Below are 23,358 nucleotides of genomic sequence, written 5' to 3' on the forward strand. Positions count from 1 at the left end.
ACACGGCGGTACAGTTAACAATATACATCTCAACCAAAACAGAGAAAACAAAATCCAACATCAGTGTCGACTGTCATCATCATCATCATCATCATCATCAAACATCAGACATGAATTACATACATAAAGAAACATAAAGAAATGCAAGCACAATCATGATGCACTGGCTTTATGGTTCTGCTGGGGAAACCGTTGTTCGCTATATAACGTCTCTAGTTCTGCAACGTCTTTTACGACGTACTCGACCTTGCAATATTATTATAGCCCTTTTAAGAAATAGTTTATGCCAAACAATGGGAATGTCAGCAGAGTGGTGACGGAGAGAGACTCTGCGACATTCGACAACAACTTTCAGCTGCAAGCGTTTTAGTGGATGGAAGAGTCTGTTTTAGTCTTTCACAAACATGGATGACATTTTTAGTTTTGTTTGTTTTCTCTCTTTCAAGCCCAAGCGATTCAAAAAGAGGGAGAGCAGAAAATAAGCGTTACCTTCAGCCCCCCCGGGTGTGTCGGGTCATCGCCGGGGGTCAAAGGTGAGAGGTCAGAGGTGACGTCCAGGACGTGAGCCAGAGGACAGGACGGGACGGGACGGGACGGGGGGAGGGGGGGGGAGGGGGGGATAGACAGTGGTGGGGGTAACGGGGACAGAAGCACGAGATATAGATGCATGTGTGTGCAGAGGGGAGGAGAGGATGGTGCATGTGTGGTGATAATGACCCAAAACGAACAGAACATGTGATATGAAGGATTTGGAGGGAGTTGAGAGAAGAAAGATGGCACAAGGGAAACGGCTGGAAAGAATGGAGGGATTCTTTGAATGAAGGAAGATGCCTTAATTCGGGGGGGGGCTAGAAAAAGCAGGGAACAAGCACGGGGGGGTTGAGGGGCAGGGGGGCAGAGAGGTCGATTCCGTTCTTCTATAAATAATTAAATTAAAACGACCAAAGAAAAGGTAAGGAAACTATTCAAACTGAAAAAGAGGGAACGAACACCCATACCTTGGTTGTTTACCGTCAGGTGCGCCAGACCTTGAAGGGGAGAAAAGAACAGAAAAAACAAAGAACAGAAAGAGGACAAAAAGAAGAAGGTCATAAAAGGCAACGGGAATAAAACAAAAGCATTGTCACAACGTTGGACTGCAGCTTGTGACAGACATCCTGGGGCAGACGCGGATGTCAGAGTTCAAACCAAACTTATATCAAAAAGAATAAGAAATAATAAGGAGAGAGGGAGAGACAGAGAGAGAGAGAGAGAGAGAGAGAGAGAGAGAGAGTACGTACGAGAGAAGTAGTAGTAGTAACAGAAAAACAAACAAGCAAACACTCCTTGAGTGAGGCGTGTGTGAGGTGGGAGGGGGGTTTAGGAAAAAAAAGCATTTACATTTGGTGCAACTCCACGAAGGCCGTTGCTCTCACAAATGCTTTTTTTCCCCTCTGGAGTACTTTATGGAACACATAGAGAACTGTTTGGCAGAAGAATATAAGGCCTATAGAGACTATATAGGATTCTTTCCCTAAACCGTAGCACGATCGAGGTCATGAACAGCAACAAATCGCAACTGCAGTGCGAAAGGCCTTCACACAATTAAGGGTCAAAGATAAGCCGCAGGAAAGGAAAAAAATCAAACAAAAAACAAAACAAGAAACAGTATTTGTGTTGTTAATGTATAACAATAAATAAATGAAAGAGCTCTGAGCAAAAGATCATACCGACACAGATAATTCTGTGTACAGTGCCATAGATAGATAGAGCAGTTCTCGTTCCCTGTTCCTGCGTTTCAAGCAATTTCATTCATAACCAAACCACGGAACCCCCCCCCCCCCCCCTCTCTCTCTCCCCCAAATGATCACAGTCAATCACCTGCTCCCCCCCAATTGGGCTTCTCTAGCCATGCTTCAGCCATTGGCTGATCTCTCAATCAAACGGGCACACAAAAAAGCAGTGCTCTCGTTTGAATTCCCTGCATGCAGGCATTCCCGCATGCAGTACTGACAAATGGAAACCGAGAGGGTTTCATATATATATATATATATATATATATATATATATATATATATATATATATATCCCCTCTTCATACATTAGAGGCTCACACCCACCCAGTCTCACTTCAACATCATCCCTGCATGTATATTTTCTCTGATCCCAGCACAAAGCTACCCCTGATTGAAAGCAGCAGCCATGCTGCTCGACAGCATCATTACAATTATCTGTCACAGAGCAGCGTGTCGGACGCTCCGCACTCAAGTAGCAATCCGTTTCCCCCGGCGCTGATGTATACAACTAGGCTATTTGACAGTAATATGAAACCCCAGGTTCAGGACTCATTTCTAAGGAAAAAAGGGAAAAAAGTAAGGTTACCCAGCGGTATTGCATCTGTTCGTACCCCAAATAGACCCCAAACAGACCAGCTTACTGTGCGTATTGCATATAGACTTTTTATTCCTTTTTTATTCATTTATTTTTTACAAATTTCTTCACATACAAAGTGACCGATGTGTTCCGCAGGAGTCATGGCACATGCGTAAACAAGTTCCATGGCTTTTGGTCAAACAAGGCGTGAGTTATGCCTGTTCAAAGTGCTCGTTATCGCTTCTCGCAGCTAAATATATTTCACATATGTTCACATACATACAGTACTTCTCTTCAACTGGGATTTCATATAATGGCATATAGATTGTCTGTAGAACGTTTCACGCAAATTGCTCAAATATCCATAGGCAGAAAAATCAGTTTAAACCTGCTGCAGTAAAACTGTTTTTGAAACAGCTGAAAATGGTGGAAAATCTGAGGGCGGAGCTTACTAGTCAAAGTGACAGATGTGTTCCCCATGAATCAAGGCACATGTGGAAACAAGTGCCATGACTTTTGGCCAAACGAGGCATGAGTTATGCCTGTTTGCTATAGCGCCCCCCTACCATACTGTAAAATGTCATAAACTGTGACTCTGCATGTATGTATTAGGAGCAGAAGAAATGGCCACACGCGCACACACACACACACACACACACACACACACACACACACACACACACACACACACACACACACACACACACACACACACACACACACACACACACACACACACACACACACACACACACACACACACACACACACAATATTGTGGATTACCTTGTCTCACAGCTTCTTTTCTTTTCTCTCTTTTATCTCTTCTCTTTCTTTACCAGTGTCCCTCTCAGGCTGGTTGAGAGCAATGGGGGGTGGGATTGTGTGCACGTGCGTGTGCGTGTGCCTGTGCGTGTGTGAATTATTTGGTATTCACCAGCAGCAGCATCCTGTTTCATTGCAGGAGCTCTCGTCTTATCTCCTTAATGGATTATGAGCGGAGAGAACAAAACAGGGGGAGGCATAGTGAGAATGATTGGGCTCTCCCTGCGACAGGCCGGCAGGAAACGGACAGAATCCAGATAAATAGACCCCCGTATGTGTGCCTGGCTGTACACACTCTGCTCTCCCCCGTGAAAATCACACATGTTATTAGGGGAGAGGACAATAGATACAGCTTGTAGTCAGGAGGATCATCTGGGCCTCCGTTGGCCCTGGCTTACTGATTGGCAGTCGCACTGCAGTACTGTGTGAACCGCACGCACGCACTCACAAACGCACACACACACACACACACACACACACACACACACACACACGTGCCCCAGGAAGACAACCAAACACACACACTCACATTTATAACAGACACATGCTTGCGCACAATATGTTATTGTGCAATGCATGTGTTGTCAGCCAGACTACCAGATACTGGGAGACATGCAGAGAGAGAGGAGGGATATGATGGAAAAGTATTTATTTAAAGACATTTAAGCCTCAGACAAAGCCAAGTCTTTGTTGTGACAAATCATGACAATGAACACAATGTTTTGGGCTGAGTAATTAGAAAAAAAATTTAAGAAAAAAGTATTGTAACCTGGCCTTTTTTTCTTCTTTCGAATTATTTGAGCGGCCCAAAACATTGGGTTTCTTGTCATGATTTGTCCCAGCAAGAGTTGGCTTTGTCCGAAAAACAAATACTTTTTGAAACGTCTATGGGAAAAATTAATGGGAAATTCTCTTCCGGGCCTCTAGTCGGGGGCGGGACAGCAACACTGTATTGCAGGTATAGAGGTCAAAATGCAACAGCGCTTACTACACTGCACAATGATGAGTGTCAATTTAACTCAGAAGAAGCATTTTTCCGTTACAGATGCCAGTGCATGGTTTCAATAGGCTCTATGCACACAGAACAACTCTTCCTACTTCCTTCACAGGTGTTACCGATGATATGATAATTAAGGCTCTGTTCCATTTTGTGTGCAGTGGTTCTAAAAACATTTTAACTCAATCTGTGCCAGGAACGTTTGGTTACGTTTTAAGCAGTAAAACCATCTGTGCCAAGACGTAAAGTTAAGTTATTTTTAATTTTTATCATTTTTTTCTTTTCTTTTCTTTTTTTTAATCTGACGTGCACGCAATGTGCACATGGATGCGCCCACGGTTATTCTTTCATTTGTCCCATATCTCTGGCACCTGGCCAGCGTCTCTGTTGAACAGGTGGCATGGATTGTTGAATTTCAAGGACCCCCATAACTCTGAGAGTGCACACTTGGAGACCCATGGTGTAGCAGAGTGTTTCCAGTGAGTGAAAAACATGCACAATAGTAGCACCCTGACTCCGTTTTGTTGGACCAGAATGGAACATGCCTTCATTAGTATCATCGGTAACCCCAAGCCCCCAGAACGGCTGTCCAAGCTGCCACTACCTACTGGCCAAAAGTGGAACTGCATCACTTTCACTCAAATTTGAGACCGCTCTCTCAACTTCCGCTCGCTCGAGCCATTGAGTTATAATGGTACTTCCGGCAGTCTTCCGGGTGCTTCAAAACGCCACTTCCATCGAAATGAATAGCTGTCGCTCCCGGTCCGCTCTCTATCCTTCATAATAACTCTATGGGTAACACCTGTGAAGGAAGTAGGGAAGGGGCCCAAGTTCTTTCCTAAATGGAGCGTGTGCAGAGAGGCCATAATATTGACCACAGCTGCACGTTGGGGCAGCCCTGAGCACATATGCGGGACATATGAACCATCTCCCGTCCACCTCTCCGTGGCATCCGAGCGGTTGATTATACATCCTTAATTGGGTGGCGGGGGGGTGGGTGGATGGGAGCGCCTGACGGAAACCGAGCCAGGCCGGCCGGCTCGAGGGGCTCCGATTGGCTGGAGATGATTGAGTGGCAGATGGAGAGGGGGGTCATAATTCTGTCATTAGGAAGGTATGGCGTGCCTTCGTCTGATCTGGCCATCATTCTGCCAACCATACCGTCCCTCTCCTCTCCTCTCCTCTCCTCTCCTCTCCTCTCCTCTCCTCTCCTCTCCTCTCCTCTCCTCTCCTCTCCTCTCCTCTCCTCTCCTCTCCTCTCCTCTCCTCTCCTCTCCTCTCCTCTCCTCTCCTCTCCTCTCCTCTCCTCTCCTCTCCTCTCCTCTCCCCTCCCCATTCAGTCTTGACGTGTGTGCCATTATAATTGTTCTATAAGAACTTAACAGATCCCCATGACTCCAGGCATGCTGGCGTCACACTTGTTACATAAATAGCGGCACACGTGTGAACTATTCTCAGCTCAATTTCAGCAATGAATGCTGATCATTTGCATCATTAGAGATGTATGGCTGGTGTCTAAAGGTATTTCTCAGCCAACAACCATCTGTAATTATAAAGCACTTATACCAAACAGTGCCATACATTTACATACCATACATTTTTCCCATAGCGAGTTTTGCATGAACACTCCTATGACAGCTATAGCCGTTTTTAGCCCAAGGAGTGCTTTTTGTGCAAAACGAATGCTTGCAAAGGAATCAGAATCATCACACGTCACATGCTACTTAAAGCAAAATGAAAATTTGACATGCGCGCAAACACACACTACTCACACACACGACACGCGCACACACCCTTATAGACTGCTAGCCTTGTGCAGAGCCACATAGAACAATACTAAATAAATAAATAAACTATGATTTGTCAAGTATGATGTAAACTTCAAAGCAGTCTTGGATATGCCAACACCGCTGTGATCTATATAATAAGTATGCTATGATCAATGGTGTCAAATGTTGCACTCAAGTCCAACAAAACATGTAGGGAACAGTCACCCATGTCTGCATTCATCAAAAAATCATGCGTGACTCTAAAGTGCAGTAGGCATTTGTGTAGGCCTAATGAGAGATAGGCCTATAGAAGTGCTGCTATACCCCAGTGCCGAATCAACCCCTCCGAGGGCCCTCCGGCGCTACACCAAATCAAAAGGCCACATGCACGTGATTCACGTACGCGTAACACAATCAAGAATGACATGCACTTTTTGGGTTTGTGTGCCCATGTAAATGAACGTGCGTGCGTTCAGCGCACCCCCAGCACTATCGCCGCTGCTCCCATATAAGTATAACTTATAAGGCTGCTCCTGTAGAGTTATAACTTATAAGGCTGCTCCCATAGAGTTATAACTTATAAGGCTGCTCCCATAGAGTTATAACTTATAAGGCTGCTCCCATAGAGTTATAACTTATAAGGCTGCTCCCATAGAGTTATAACTTATAAGGCTGCTCCTGTAGAGTTATAACTTATAAGGCTGCTCCCATAGAGTTATAACTTATAAGGCTGCTCCCGTAGAGTTATAACTTATAAGGCTGCTCCCGTAGTTATAACTTATAAGGCTGCTCCCGTAGAGTTATAAGGCTGCTCCCATAGAGTTATAAGGCTGCTGCTCCCATAGAGTTATAATGCTGCTCCCATGGAGTTATAAGACGCTGGATCTGCTAGTTTTGAGTCTCCTCCCACCGAGTGGTGGGAGGACCAAAAACACTATCTGGCAACTGGGGTTCCTGTGTTGCGTTACATTAAAAACGGACTCTCGCCAGCATAATGGCCACCGTACTATAGATGACACCCACCCCCCCCCTCCCCCACCCCCAAATATGCCCTATGTCACACTGACACACGGTCCACTCCCTATTGTATATTCGTTCTTCCACAGGCCTCAGAATGGCAGCCATGACAGACTGTTTTGTTTATTTCACAGTAGGGAAGCTGTGAAATAAACAAATCAATATGAAGGTGCATGAAAACCACACAAAGCTGCAGAATACAGAATAAGTACAATGAATGTTTATTTTATTATTATTTTGTGGGGGCTTGTAGCACAGGGACACCCCTGGCAGGGGGAAAATAAAGCGCCCCAGTATCCAAAATATTCGACACCTCCACAAATCAGCTGCTTTTATGACACCTTGGTGCAGATCAAGTTTAATGGCAGCTGGAGCTGTTTCACATCGGTAGGGAGAGACAAAAAAGAAAATGAAAAAGGGCATGATCCTCTTCCCAGCCGTAGCTCTCAGTGACAATCCCCGGCGATATTTAAAAACATTTGTTTAACAGGTTTCCGACTATAGCGGTTCCGACTTGAATCTGAATAGTGTTCATCTCGGCGGGGCTGATCCATAATGCATAGAGTGTCTGACAAATGGCTAAAGTAACATGGAGAACTCGGGCGGAATTTTAAAGTGCTTAATAATGCATCCATTGATATCGGCTGCTATGGGATTCTGCACCGCCGATGGCGAGGGGGGAGCGAGGGAGGTAGGGAGGCAGAGAGAGAGACAGAGAGACAGAGAGAGAGAGAGAGAGAGAGAGAGAGAGAGAATACCCTGGGGAATGCAGACCGAGGATGAGTTGGAGGGTCCCGACTATGGATAAGCGGTTGAAGATGGATGGATGGATGGTGTAGACGGCAAGACAAGTCATCCATGCCTCGCTGCTATGCAGGGTCTTTATAATGCTAAGCAGGGTTGTGCACTTTCAAGGAGAACGTGACAGGGGCTGATGGGTTTCGCTCACGATGGGGGAACACAGCCTGATGTGCAAAACTCACAGGAATCTTGCCCATGCAGCGCAGTGTACAGTAACTCTGTCCAATCAAACGTGTGCGTGCGCACGTGCACACACACACACACACACACACACACACACACACACACACACACACACACACACACACACACACACACACACACACACACACACACACACACACACACACACACACACACACACACACACACACACACACACACACACACACGCGCGCTGAACATCACAGAAGCCCTATTGACATTTTCTTTTAAATGGTGCTTTTGCCTCTCCGAGTTGAATACACGCCTATTGCTTATATACCCCAGGTCTCATATTGACCCCGGCGCAAACAGACTTACACGTTCACGGGGGAATAAACCTGGACCATGCAGCCATAATATCCCTATGCTCACTGTGAGGTACAGTAAGCCCTTGTCGATACAGCAACTGTTATTGAGTGGCTGATGTGGCCTCCGCCTCCAGGACCTGTGTCTGAAGGTACAGGACAGGACACCCTCCTACCCGGTCTCACCCAAACACGGTGAAATAGCACGGAATTCCAATTCTTTACATACACGCCTAGGAAACCTCAAAATCTGTACATATATGACACTGAAATCCTCCCCATGTAGACAATGACAGAGGGACGCGGTCTCTACCGAACTTGAGCCACGGGAGACACCACAGAAGAGTTGCGGTCCGAGTCCTGTCCGAGTTGTTGTAACCCGATATATGGACGGAATAGTAAATAATGTCCAACCCGAACTCACCCAGTGACCCAGCCCGACCCAAGCCATGTCTCCGTCGCGGTCAAACCGGTAGTCGTGCTGTACGCAATGCCTTGCTATTTTTGCAGTATTTCTGTGAGATGGGTTTGCGACGCCTGGATACTACATGGTCCGCATATCCTTCTGGCAACGTTTTATTGTAAAACAACTAGGGCTGTCAATCGATTAAAATATTCCATAGTTAACTGTGATTAATCGCAAATTAATCGCATATTTTGTATACGTTCTAAATATACCTTAAATCAGTGGTTTTCAAGATTTTTCATATCAAGGCCCATTATTTATTCTGCATTTGAGCCACGGACCACCATTTGATGACATTTAGCCTTCCAGACCCAAACTAAAGAACTGTATTGATGTTGGTCAATGGTACCATTACTAGAGATAACAGGCCATGTTGATCAAAATAACATATTTTCAAAGTTTTCTAATTGTGTAGACTCACTGGGAGAGAGAGAGAGGGGGAGAGAGGCGGGGCTCACTGACTGCCTGCATTCACATGCATGCGTCTCTCAACCATTCTGTCAAACTTCACAGTGCGTTAATCGCGCATTAAAAAAATTAGTGCCGTTAAAAGGATTGTGAGTTAACTAGTTAATAGTGCGTTAACTTTGACAGCCCTAAAAACAACGTATTGTTCATTCATTAACCACTTAAACCCCAAGTAGTCTTACATATCTGAACTTGAGTTCTTGAACTTGAGCTATCGGCTATTTTTGGCTAATGTGTCGTCGTCGTCCCCCCCCCCCCCCCCCCCCCCCCCCCCGGGAACATGGATGTGGTTAAATGTATTTATTAGTGTGGAATGTTTGATACAAGGTCCAGTGCAAATAATGAGTGAAGCTGTGACCAACTAACTATACTGCAACAATGTGATTTACATTCAACTGGGATGGGTACGTGTTCCTCCACAGAATATAGTCACTTGGCAAGCAGAAAGAGGTTTCAGAAGATGCTTGCATAGCCGTTATAGGGCTTGACGCTTTTCGCTATAAGTTATTCACCAAGCTGTTAAGGAAATGTCCCCTTGTTTTTTTTTGTTTTGTTTTTGTTTTGACAGGTAGGACTCTGAATGTCATTACGTGGGGTTACTTTGGGGAACGGTTGACCCCCGGGCAATAAGGCACAAGTGGTAGGAGGCATTAAAAGTTTATGGTCCCTCTGCATTCAGCAGCCACAGCCGGTCAGTGTCAGGACAGGACAGGACCCACTGCACTTTGGAGAGAAGTGACGGTAGAAGTAGCCTACTAAATATTTTACTAAGTAAACATGTCAATACAGTCATGTACTCAAGTTACAAGTCTCTTCTTTTCCTTTCGTCTTTTCCCTTCAGGGGTCGCCACAGTGAATCATCTGTGTCCACCTCACCCTGTCCTCTGCCTCCTCTTCTCTAACACCAACTAACTTCGTTTCCTCTTTCACTACATCCATAAATCTTCTCTTTGGTCTTTCTCTATAGGCCTCCTGCCTGGCAGTTCCAACCTCGGCATCCTGCTACCGATAATACTCACTATCCCTCCTCCTCTGTACATGTCCAAACCATCTCAGTCTGGCCTCTCTGGCCAAAACATCTGACATGTGCTGTCCCTCTGATGTACTCGTTCCTGATCCTATCCATCCTTGTTACTCCCAGAGAGAACCTCTGAGTAAAAATACACAAAATAATGAAAATATGTAGGCCTACCAAAAGTAAAAAGGAATGTCACAATTCACAAGTTTTCAAAATTGGGAAATATGTTTTAAAAAAGAAAATAAATCCTTTGAAAATAGCAGATCTATAAGCTCTGAGCTTGTATAACCGAAGTGCTGAGTGTACAGTAAAATAATTGTAGACGAGTAAGAAGTACAATATTTGAGTAGAAGTAAAAGTATTGACATTTGGAAATTCAGGGTGAGAGAAAATAAAGGGTTTATATTCTCAGAGATTATTAATTTGATTAAAGATATTTAATACTTACTACTACTATACTAATACTTAAGAGGTATGACATACTATGGCATATACCTCTTAATATTATATTATTTTGTCGAACAACGATTTGAGGCAAAAAAGTAAAAAATAAAACAATCTTACAAGCTCACATCACGTCACGTTGTGAGCTTGTACATCTGGAGTTTTTGGACATTGTTTTTGAGGTTTTCAGCTATTGATTACATGCCCAGAATAGGGATTGATTAGGCTATTAGTCAATTATGTTATAAAAAAATATTGATTTGTTTAATTTAATCAATTACATTGATTGATTATCTGTTGCACTCCTAAAAGATATACTTGCCCAGGCTGTCTGGCTGGAGGCTGGAAGTCTGGTTGAATCCATACTGTACATTATGGATTCAGCCTCCAGGTGTGTGTGCGTGTGTGCGTGTGTGTGTGGTGTGTGTGTGTGTGTGTGTGTGTGTGTGCGCGCCCGTGCGTGCATGCGTGCGTGCGTGCGTGCGTGCGTGCGTGCGTGTGTTTGTGGCACTAACCTGGCAATAGTAGGCGTACTGCCAAGACAATCCAACAGTCTAAAAAAAGTGTACTCATTAAACATTTATCTCTGCCCTCAAAACTTCGCTTAACTGAAACAATTACACCACTAATAATTAATCTGCATAGTAACAGTGTGTGGTGGGAGAAACAAAACAAAACAAAAAATGAATGTAATCCCATTAACCTCTATCAGGGAAACACTCTGGATGCATGAAACGGAAAGAACATGAAAGACATGTTCACACTGAAGGTAACAATACTGTAGTATACAGTGCGTGCATGCGTGCGTGCGTGCATGCATGCATGAATGTTCACTGATGTTCCGTGGCTCTCAGGTTGAATAAACCATCTCGGCGAGGCAATGTACTGCGAAACAATAAGTTCCACAAAAAGCTCCGTGAATCACCATGACTGCACATTTTGTTCATTAAAACACTAACAGCTAATTTGTCGGCAATACGTCTGGAAGCCTCTCGGAGACTGGCAGAAGAAGAGTTGGGAAGGAGCCCTTTCTATTTCATCTTAATTAAACAGTTCATAAATAAATGGGACCTCCATATGGCGAGTCAGAGAGCTTGGCGGCGGACTTCTCTCGCTCAGCCTCCGATGCCAAGGGCGCGAGAGTTAGTGGGGACAACTGAGGACTCACTTCGCTGGTGCCGCTTTAGCCCAATAAGACCTGACGAGGCCGATTCTACAAATGCCTTAAGAAAATAGCAGATAGCAAATAGCAAATAGCAGGCGTGAGCTTGTATTTCTGCTATTTTTCATTAAGAATATAGACCCCTGGGAGATGGATTGCTGAGGTGGAGCGCCACACCTACCATCAGCTCCCAGTACTTCCCGCACGACCTGCTGCACACAAGCCATGCTACTCTCATGCTGTGTTGACGGTGCCCGGGATCGAACCCATGGACTTGTGCTCCAAACTAAGGCTAGAGCTCTACTGACTGAGCAACCCTGACACAATAGCCAACGCCAAAAAATCTAAAATGACACAAATGCTTTCTCGGTGTTTATGAGTTAAGGCCAAGCAAATGGAAATAGACTCAGAGGAGCTATTCTGTAGCCAAACAATCACTGTCCCTCATCTCACAGGAAGATGAGTAGCTCTGCCATCTTTGATAAGAGGCGACATGAAGCCAAAAGGAATAAATGAATATGTTGAATTAGAGCCCAACCTGGCAGCATTTTAAACAACACCAGCCGCCATATTTATCTCTATCCTCTAATTGTTCGTTATCTCCTCTCCCTCTCAGCTCCTACGTTCCTTGGCTCAGCTCCATGTTGTGTTGCACCACAGACCTTCACATCGCTTGGGTTTTATTGTCGCTACCGTGCCCAAACTTCCCATCTCTGTATTTAAACGTCTCTCTTCTTTAATAAATCAGTGCTATTGAACACCCCTTACGTCTGTGTGTGGGAAATATTGAACCAATGAAAATTATTAAAAAGTGCTTCTAACTAAGCCAGAGATGAGTCTTACTACTACTACAAAGACTTCCACCACTTCTTACGCTGCCAGTCTCACGGGGCGACAGTTGGCACTCGATGACGGCAGAATAACGGGTGGCTCTGGTTTTCCGTCCTCTAGCGGTACCAAAGGCGAAGGAGGAGAGAAAACAGGAAGCCGAGCAAGAAGCTGCTCTTCAATCGAATGAGCAATTAGCCATCACACACTGCCCACTCTCTCGCGACGACACATGCACTGTGAGATCACATTCGTCTCCATCAAAAAAAGATAAATAAATAGCCATCTCAAACCCTAGCGTGTTCCTACCTGTGTTCCTTATACTCCAGTGTTTCGCACTGCCGCGAGGGTATTGCAAGTGGGCCCACAGATACTTGGCAAAACACCAAGATTTTGATGATAATCTAAATATAAATGCACCAAGTCTCTGTGTGTATGTCTATACGTCTGTAATCCACATAACTCGACAACTGTTCGCCCCAACTACTTTGACACATGCGTTCCAGTTCCACACCCCCACAGGGAGTGCAGTGCCCGGTGTCGAGTCGGTCGAACCCACGGTTGTCCAGAACTGCCACAAAAGGCCTCTGCCCAGGCCACAGCTGACATCACAACACCTCTGCTCCGGCCAGACTCCATATTTGGGCATGTCTAAATACAGGTTCGTCCCACCGACTTCTGACATCTGCATAGACTCCATATTCGGGCATGCCTGACAAAGAACTCCATATATGGGCATAAAAGGGGATACCGCTGACATCACTTCTGACATCACCATCTGTCATCACCTTTTTTACATGCCAATATGCCCAAAGGTACCCGGGCAACCGGGTGCGTGACGCAGAACACCGCACACTGGGAGCTGAGTCAGACCAAGCACGAGGTGCCGAGCTGGTCACACCCACGGTTGTCCAGAACCGCCACAAAAGTCCTATGCCCAAGCTCCCACGGGCACTGCCCCCCACCCCCCCCCCACATCTCTGTATGTCTGTAATCCACGTAACTCGAGTTACGTGGATTACCGACCACCGACTTCAAATTTGACATCACACGCATTCCACACCACCACAGGTGAGTGCAGTGCCTGGTGTTGACGCTGTCGTGTCTGTCGGACCCACTTTTGTCCAGAAACAGCACTAAAGCCCAAATCCAGATCACCCCTACATCTCCATATATGGAGCTGGCCTGTTCTGACATCACAATTGTGTTCTGACATCACAATGTTGCGCTCGACCCCCCCAAGTTAGCCAACTGATCAAACCTGATCACCCCCCAACAGGCACTGTCCTAGTTAAATTAATATACTGTACACAGATCTCAAACCATAGCCGTGTTCCTTTACACTCATTACTTATTGATAGTTATTTGCCATGGAACCCATCACCTCACACCGGCCTGTCAGGAAGTGTCTTTTCATGACCTCATCCAACAAAGCCCAAAAGTTACATAGAAAGAAAAGAAAATGCATGTGGGCGGGGAGACTGAAAAATAAAAGACATCATAAAAGCCTGCACTGGTCCTCAAAGCCACAGAAAGCTCATGATAGAGATAAAAGTATTGTCCGTAGGGACATTAGCGTGAACCGGTATACCTCGCCTCAAGCCTTTCACAATGTTTAATGTTTCATTTTGATCATTTTCACTCTTGCCGTTCGGCGTTTATAATAGGCACTCGATCTCGTGGCGTTCATGACTGCTTACAGTGTCGGCAGCTAATTGTGTTTGTTTGTATAATGTGAGTAATAGAAGAGAACAGAAATGGGGAGGCCTAATGACTGTTTTCCTGCAAATGGCACACCGTATGACGTCCCAACGTTGTTGAAGTCCCCTGTCTTGTGTCAAGGGGTGGGGTCTCAGCAGGTAACCACATCGGCGTCCCATAATGGGAAATTAATGTGTTCAAACTGAGATGCCGCGTTACCTCATCTATAGCTCATTGGGCTGGGTAAACACCATTAGACCATGGCATCCGCAAAAGTTGACTCATTTCAGAGGAAAGTTGGGTAATTACGGTGAAAATGCATGGGCCTTTATGTGTGTTCGGAAGGAGATCAGATCAGGCTATACCTTCTGTGGCAATGGAATTCTTCTTAAAAAAATTCAGGAGAACTTCCGTGAGTTTTAGAAGTTGAGTGGTATCTATTGCACAGCCTACGTTAAAATGAACACTTTGGATTTCTACTGAACTAGAACAGTGCCAGTTGGGGGTGATCAGGTGTCAATTGGCTAATAAAGGGCAAGGTCCCACTCCCGGTTATTATGTATATGTCCCTTTTATGCCCATATATGGAGTTATTTGTCAGGAATGCATGCAACTTGATGCAAGTCTATGCAGATATCAGAAGGTACATGGAGATCTATAGGGCCTCTGTCCAGAGCCTGGGCAGAGGCCTTTTGTGGCGGTTCTGGACAACCGTGGGTTTGACTGACTCAAGGCCGAGCACTGCACTCCCTGTGGTGGTGTGGAACACGTGTGTCGAATTTGAAGTTGGTGGGACGAATGGTTCTCGAGTTACGTGGATGACAGACATACAGAGACTTGACACATTTAGAGATAGATAGATAGATAGATAGATAGATAGATAGATAGATAGATAGATAGATAGATAGATAGATAGATAGATAGATAGATAGATAGATAGATAGATAGATAGATAGATAGAAGTAGAAGATGTAGAGTTTGTCATGCCTGTATGGGACAATATTCTAGAGATTATTTTTTAATAGTGCACCATGACAACTATAACGATGACAGCGCGATGCCAGACGAACCGCTGCATGGGCAGACCGCGGAACAGTTTCCACCTGAGTGACAACAAGCTGCTGAACAAGCGCTTCTGAGCCCTGTCGCTCGCCATGCTGCGTTTGACACTCAAGCATATCATTTTAGTACGTGTACACAACTATGTGTCTGCACTCTCTGCTGCAGCACTAACACAATACGTTATATGCAGTACAGACGTCATGCACAGGAATAAGTTTTAAAAAATACGTTTTTTTTTGTGGACTAGGACTCTAAGCTTAGATTAAACAATGTTTTTCCAACTATATAGACTGTGTCTATATAGGCTAGCTGTTTCATTTTTAATCATTTTTTCGCTGTTTGCGAAAAATGTTTATCGACTACCTCTTTTCACTAACATTTCATAAAAACTAAGCTATGATGACTAAAATGGTAAAACTAAATATATTGACTGAAATGTTAGGGAGAGACTAGTGGAGAAGAGATCCAGTAGAACTAAGTCAAGTAATTTTATGTTTGGTTGCGTTCGGGTGGATCTACAAGCAAACAACTTGTCATGCTGCAACGTGTTGTGAGCTTGTAGATCGGCTGTTGTCAACATGCACCCACGTGTAAAATCAGGCTTTATACGAGGCCATGAAGGGCTGCCGAAATACATTTGTCGACAAAATGAACTGAAGATTTAGTCGACTAAAATCTTGTGATATTTAGTCGACTACACTAAAACATTTCAGAAAACTAAATGCAAATTTATTCAAAACACAATGACGAAAGCTAAATCAAAATTTGCTGTGAAAATGAACGCTGCTGCAATGTTGAGTAAGGGTGGGACGATATGGGTATACCTCACGATACGACATCTGTGGCAATATTAGGCCCGTGATAATGATAATATCACGATATTCAATATATTGTGATATTCAATATATTGCAAGAGATTTCATCAACAATATATCATGTAACTGAAAATGAAAAAATAACCATAAAAGGCAAAAATTGGGAATTATGTATTTATTCCAAAATCTGTCACAAACTGGCCAATACGTAGATGAATCTTGCCTCCTCCAAACAGTAAAACACTGACTGCAACTTTGCAACGTGTCCACAACTATGTGTATAATACTACTACTAGTACTAAATAATCAATATCACCATATTGGGAGGACGATACAATATATATGGTGACGATATCGCAATATATATCGCGATCATCCCACCCCTAATATTGTTGAGAGCTTGCATAAGAAGAGCATTTCAGTTCATTCAGTTGATCCTGATTCTGAGCGTGCAACGAAAATGACAGTGATACCAGAGCAAACCGTCAGACAAACTACTACAGTATGTGCATTTCTAAAGTAGTTTATTTTATGTTTTTGTGACAAAACCAGCATCTTGTCTAGACGTAGACGCTTAGCAAAAAAGGCACCTGCTGCTCGCTTTTCTATCTCGCCATGCAATGTCTAATTAGACAAATGGAACAAAGACCAGAAGAATGGAGTGTTCTCTGCATATGCATGACTATAATTCAAAGAAAATGCCTGGGTTAAGTTAACACAAGCTGGAGACGGAGACAGACAGAAAGTGTGTGCATGTGAGTGTGCGTGTGTGTATGCGTGTGTGTGACTGTGTGTGTGTGTGACTGTGTGTGTGTGTCTGTGTCTGTGTGTGTGTGTGTGTGTGTGTGTGTGTGTGTGTGTGTGTGTGTGTGTGTGTGTGTGTGTGTGTGTGTGTGTGTGTGTGCATGTGAGTGTGCGTGTGCGTATGCGTGTGTGTGTGCGTGTGTGTGTGTGTAAGAGAGAGAGAGTTGATCACAAGAAAATTAAGCAGCACTGAACCTTGTAAACAAATATTTCAAACAATGTTAAACACAATGTAGGAAGCCTCCGGGGCCACTGTGCTGTGAAATAGCCCGGCTCCGTTCGTAACTGCATTTCACGTGTGATAAGGCCCCGAGAAATATATAGAAACCACACACACACACACACACACACACACACACACACACACACACACACACACACACACACACACACACACACACACACACACACACACACACACACACACACACACACACACACACACACACACACACACACACACACACACACACACACACACACACACACACACGCCATTCAAAGAAACAGAGTCAAAGCAGACACATCTGAAAATAAGTATAAACCCCCAAAAAACTAACATTGAACCATGTAACCAGTTTCCAGGAATTACATTTTGGAAACGCTAAGGCAAGATGTGTTAATTGTCGCCCCCCCCCCCCCCTCACACAATCAGTAGCACTAACGGTTTTCAAAGAGATATACCTGCCAGACAGTACAAAGGCTGAAAGGCCTGCATTTGCATTTGAATGGGTGATTGAGGGTCGCGCTCTATATGTGCAACGGCAAATCCGCTAGTCCACCAATAGTTCTCAGGTCTTGTTTTTGTCCTCAGTGTATGGATTTTGGCCAGGCAGAAATTACTGTAGCATGACTGTAGTAAGACCAGGTACCACACAAGCTGACGTCAGGTCAAAAATACCTTTTTTCCCTGTGATGTTATCGGCTACTGTCTCCAGAGGCTTTGACACATTCGACCCCCTGCAGAGAGCCATTGTCTTTTAAAGTTGACAGGGGGTCAATTTGACCGAAAACGATTCGGCCTAAATTCATATTATTTAGAAAATGTTTCAGATAGAAAATAAAAACAAAACAGAGATGATTTGAATCGAATATTTAGGTAAAGTCATGGAAGGGGAGCCAATTCTGAGAGCTTCACGGGCAAAGATAATCAACTTCAAAGACCTCACAGACACTAGTGATAAACCCTGTGCGTCCACTATTCTGGTGCCAACATTCGGTGACAATAGCCAATCTAAAGGAAGGGGGCTTATAACAGACCCCTGAGGGACTCCAGTCAACCACATAGGGTTTACGTTGTTCAATGTAGACTGTGAGGGGCTCATAACTTATGTGACCACTTAACCCCGCCTGTCAGAAGGTACTAAAAGGCATTTATTGCACACACACACACACACACACACACACACACACACACACACACACACACACACACACACACACACACACACACACACACACACACACACACACACACACACACACACACACACACACACACACACCAAGATGCACCTTGAGGTGTCAGCTGAAAAATACGAGAGACCGTTTGCGGATCAGGGTTATTGTCACGCCGTCGTTCCGTCTGAAAGATTCACCCTGTGCTTTACAGGCTCTGTACCTCGTTGGCATGGCAACAGGCTCTGGGTGTGTCCAATAAGGGCCTTTCTCGGCCCCACCCCTCTCCCACTGTTTATATTGTGTTTAGTTTCCAAGATGGCCGCAGCACCAGTAGGGGGTGGGGCGTAGGTGAGCGTGCGGGGTCGACATATGCCCTTACTGAGCTGCACTTGGCTTGTGTCTGACACCTGACTTGTGTCTGATGGATGTGTTCTGCCCCCCCCTCCCCCCATCAAATATGGGCTTCCATTGGAAATGCATTGGAGCGGCAATTAAACACAGACACAAGACAGACTAAGACAGGTGTATTGAATGTGTGAACGCAGCTTGAAGATCGGCTATTTTCAAATGGCCAAAATGTATAAAGGGTTGGAAGTTTTCGGTGACCACCGAACTACAACATGACGTCACGAGCCGCGGTGAAGAGCCAAACCACCGCCACCGCTCTGTTTTTACTCACCACCGCTCAACGTTATTTCAGCTCCGGTGGTCAGCTCACCACCGGAGCGGTGGTCACCTCACCACAGAAAATCCAGACTATGAATAGGCCAAATTCTGGCTTTGCATGAGATGTAGTGGAGTAGAAGCAAAAGTACTTGAAATTGGAAATACTCAAGTAAAGTACACATACCTCAAAATTGTATATACTTAAGTATGGTATACTTGAGCAAATTAGTTACTTTACACCACTGCCGCCTTCATCTCTTTTCCCTGTCCATTATGCACACTCCGTATCCGGATTCTCTCTCTCTCTCTGCCCTCGTTCGCTCCGCCATGCACGCGCTCACTCCATCCCCTGTTCTTTTGTCGTCGTCCCCCTTTCTCCACGCTTCTCTCTGAAGGCCTCTCCTCCCCTGCTCTCCGTGTCTTTCACCACAAGCAATTAAGTTTGCCATTGTGTGGATTTATTACATTATCCACATATCCCCCCCCCCCCTTCCCCCTCTCATATATAGATCTCTGGCCTGTGAAAGAGTCGAGGGGGATTTGCGTTCACAGAAAAGAAAAAATATATATTATAAAAGAATGACTAAGAGAATCCAGTAATTACGTTTGAGGGGGTGTTCAGAAGAAAATATTGCTTGTGTCCGCCTGGGTAAACTCAATGGGGAAATAAAAGTATAGGTCAATGGAATGAAGTGTGTGGGCCCACTCTTTATCGTTTTAATCACTTATTTATTTCATATATATAAAGTGTTAGATGTATTGTGTCACCAAAGTCAAACGTCATTTAGAAGCATATGGGTAATGTTACTGCTGCTGAATTAATACAAATAAAGTACATGCTGAGTGACTGACTATTGCAAACGATACAGAGCCACCTCCCTGACAATAGCACCAGGACAATTTGTTTATTTTTGTACCACCATTCTAAGATTGCCCGTTATTATTATTCTCCACTGCACAGGGACTGAGCCAGGGGGATGAACGAGTGACATCAGGACTTTGGTACTCCGTTACCATATAAGCTGTTGTCAGGTCTGCCTGGTTTCCCTGCTATAGCTTAGCCTGGCCCAGCCAGCGTGCTTTAACTGGTCTAGACGGGCGGGAAGCGCGTTGGATAATATTCGTTCACCGATCTCCTCCCTGGTAGAAAACAGCAGAGAAAACTGACGTCACTATATTCAGAGCGACGCCCGTCCACACTGTAGTTCACTCCCACTCCTATAGACCATACAGGAAATGTGTCGTTTTCCCCCAGGCTTTCACTTTTGAGCCGAATGTTAATGGAAATAAAAGCCTGGGTGCCGAGGCTATACTGCAAGCTAACACGACGGAGGAGGAGAAGGTGGCATCATGCCACTGGTGTGAGGTGTTCTAATTATAATTAAAGTTTTACTTGACTACATCTGGAAATTGTTTTTCTCCACTATACTACGATTATTAGAAAACTGTACTATACTATGAAGAAGAAAATGATGTATTACCCCATGGCATCGCCGTGCACACACACACACACACACACACACACACACACACACACACACACACACACACACACACACACACACACACACACACACACACACACACACACACACACACACACACACACACACACACACACACACACACACACACACACACACACACACACACACACACACACACACGGCTAGCCTTACACTGTAGAGTGACTACATATAAACACCGTATTTACTCTGATGTCAACAAGCGTGAAGTGTAATGGCGGTATAGAGATTAGGGAGCACATTAGTCATATTCATGTGGTACACCTGTCTGAAATAGGAGAGCAGGCTGGAGCCCCAGGAGCTCTCTCTGCCAAGAGAGGCAACACATGCCTGCAGGTACAAAACCTACACACTATCTTACGGTCACACCCGATACGGGTGCGTGCCGTGCGTGCGTGCAGCGTGTATACGTGTGGCCACGCACGCACAGCCTGGCACGCGCACGCTTTCTCGGCCAGTGTCCCCCGCGGACACGAACGCCGTACATAAGACCGAACCTTCACCACCGCTATCGCCATATAGCGCCGCCCATGCAGCACAGTGTATACCTTTTGGCTAGAAAGTTGTGTGCCGCGCCAGGGGCTTGCTTCTTGGGATAGGCGTGTTATGCTAGGCTCCGCTGATCCCATCTGCCGCATGACATCATCTATGGATCGTGCTGTATTTATTTTTTCCACTGTGGCTGTTTAACACTCGCATGACTGAAGTAAGGCCATGGTACAAGCTGACCTAAGGTCATGACTGAAGTAAGGCCAGGTACAAGCTGACCTAAGGTCATGACTGAAGTAAGGCCAGGTACAAGCTGACCTAAGGTCATGACTGAAGTAAGGCCAGGTACAAGTTGACCTAAGGTCATGACTGAAGTAAGGCCAGGTACAAGCTGACCTAAGGTCATGACTGAAGTAAGGCCAGGTACAAGTTGACCTAAGGTCATGACTGAAGTAAGGCCATGGTACAAGCTGACCTAAGGTCATGACTGAAGTAAGGCCATGGTACAAGCTGACCTAAGGTCATGACTGAAGTAAGGCCAGGTACAAGCTGACCTAAGGTCATGACTGAAGTAAGGCCAGGTACAAGCTGACCTAAGGTCATGACTGAAGTAAGGCCAGGTACAAGCTGACCTAAGGTCATGACTGAAGTAAGGCCAGGTACAAGCTGACCTAAGGTCATGACTGAAGTAAGGCCAGGTACAAGCTGACCTAAGGTCATGACTGAAGTAAGGCCAGGTACAAGCTGACCTAAGGTCATGACTGAAGTAAGGCCAGGTACAAGTTGACCTAAGGTCATGACTGAAGTAAGGCCAGGTACAAGTTGACCTCAGGTCATGACTGAAGTAAGGCCAGGTACAAGTTGACCTAAGGTCATGACTGAAGTAAGGCCAGGTACAAGTTGACCTAAGGTCATGACTGAAGTAAGGCCATGGTACAAGTTGACCTCAGGTCATGACTGAAGTAAGGCCAGGTACAAGTTGACCTCAGGTCATGACTGAAGTAAGGCCATGGTACAAGCTGACCTAAGGTCATGACTGAAGTAAGGCCAGGTACAAGTTGACCTAAGGTCATGACTGAAGTAAGGCCAGGTACCACACAAGCTCAAAATGACCTTTTTTCCCCTGCAATGTTATTGCTTAGCGTCTTCAGACGCTTTGACCCATGTCACTCACTCATCACCGCATGTTTCCGCACCTATATTCATCAAAGAGGCGTTAGAGCCAAAAGCAATGTGCAATGTGGTTCTTCAATGCCTTTGAATGAGGTGCACAGTCTGCCACCGCCACCCATGCACCATCCCTCCCACCATCACCTCCTGATGTGCTCCCGATCTCCCCTTCCATCCATCCCTGCCTTCCACATCCATCCATTAATCCATGCATGGTGAGAGACCAGCGAGGTCACCAGCTCTTCATGACGCCTCTCTCCCTCACCGTCTCCCTTGCTCGTCCTCCACCCCTCCATCTCATTCTCTCCTTCTCTTTTATTTATTTAGACATTTTACTAGAGGATATAGTCCCCTTGAGTTATACGTCGGGGTGTTGCCAAGACTTCAACGTTGAAGCTGCTGCATGTGGACGGACGTTCAGCTCAGTGAATGGATTTTGTGACATTAGAACGACAACCACACCTCAAACCCTAACCATAACCGCAAGCACGGAGCAGCGCTCCGCAAGCACGGAGCAGCGCATGTTCGCCAAACTTTAATCCGATCGTTGTTTCCGCATGTCGGTCCTATGGTGTGTCGGATAAGCGTGCATGCTCAACCCTATGGCTCTTATGGGGTCGAGGCTGCTTTTGGATGCGTGCCGTGTTCACCCTCTCCTCAATTAAAACGAGGGGTAACTTAAGATATCAGCACAGCTCTAACCTGCAGCATGAATGCTAATGTGGAGGCATGAATAAAAGACCCCCCTAACTCTCCTTCCCAGTGGACTCATCCCTCACTTCCCTCTCCATCCATCCCTCTACTGATTAGAACTTCTTATTACGAGGCACAATAAGCCCAGGGATTGATTCCGCCGGTCGGTGCAAGCGGTGTGACATTAGCATGTTGTAAGTAGTCGAGACATGATGAGCGCCACAGTGTCAGCTCCCACTGAAAAGACTGGAGCGCTGAGCGGATGACATCGGGTCGCTCGGGACATGCCTGGCTCTTCATCTCTCTTCTGGGAGACAAGACGTCTCTCAGAAGCTTAACACTTGGAGACACACGTGCGCACGCACGTGCGTGTGG

General features: G+C 45.4%; 1 protein-coding gene across 1 annotated transcript in view; it reads right to left on the bottom strand.

The window, feature by feature from the left end:
- nrxn2b (neurexin 2b) overlaps nucleotides 1-23,358 on the bottom strand; it is a gene marked incomplete at both ends in the record, with an annotated part of 864,412 nt that overhangs the window by 719,461 nt on the left and 121,593 nt on the right. The window contains one exon of the mRNA XM_083789063.1: nucleotides 999-1,028. Within this exon, the coding sequence (XP_083645189.1) occupies nucleotides 999-1,028 (30 nt within the window). The remainder of the gene's footprint in view (nucleotides 1-998; nucleotides 1,029-23,358) is intronic.

Source organism: Protomyctophum parallelum (genome assembly GCF_964188405.1).
Source record: "Protomyctophum parallelum genome assembly, chromosome: 18".
Lineage (NCBI taxonomy): Eukaryota > Metazoa > Chordata > Actinopteri > Myctophiformes > Myctophidae > Protomyctophum > Protomyctophum parallelum.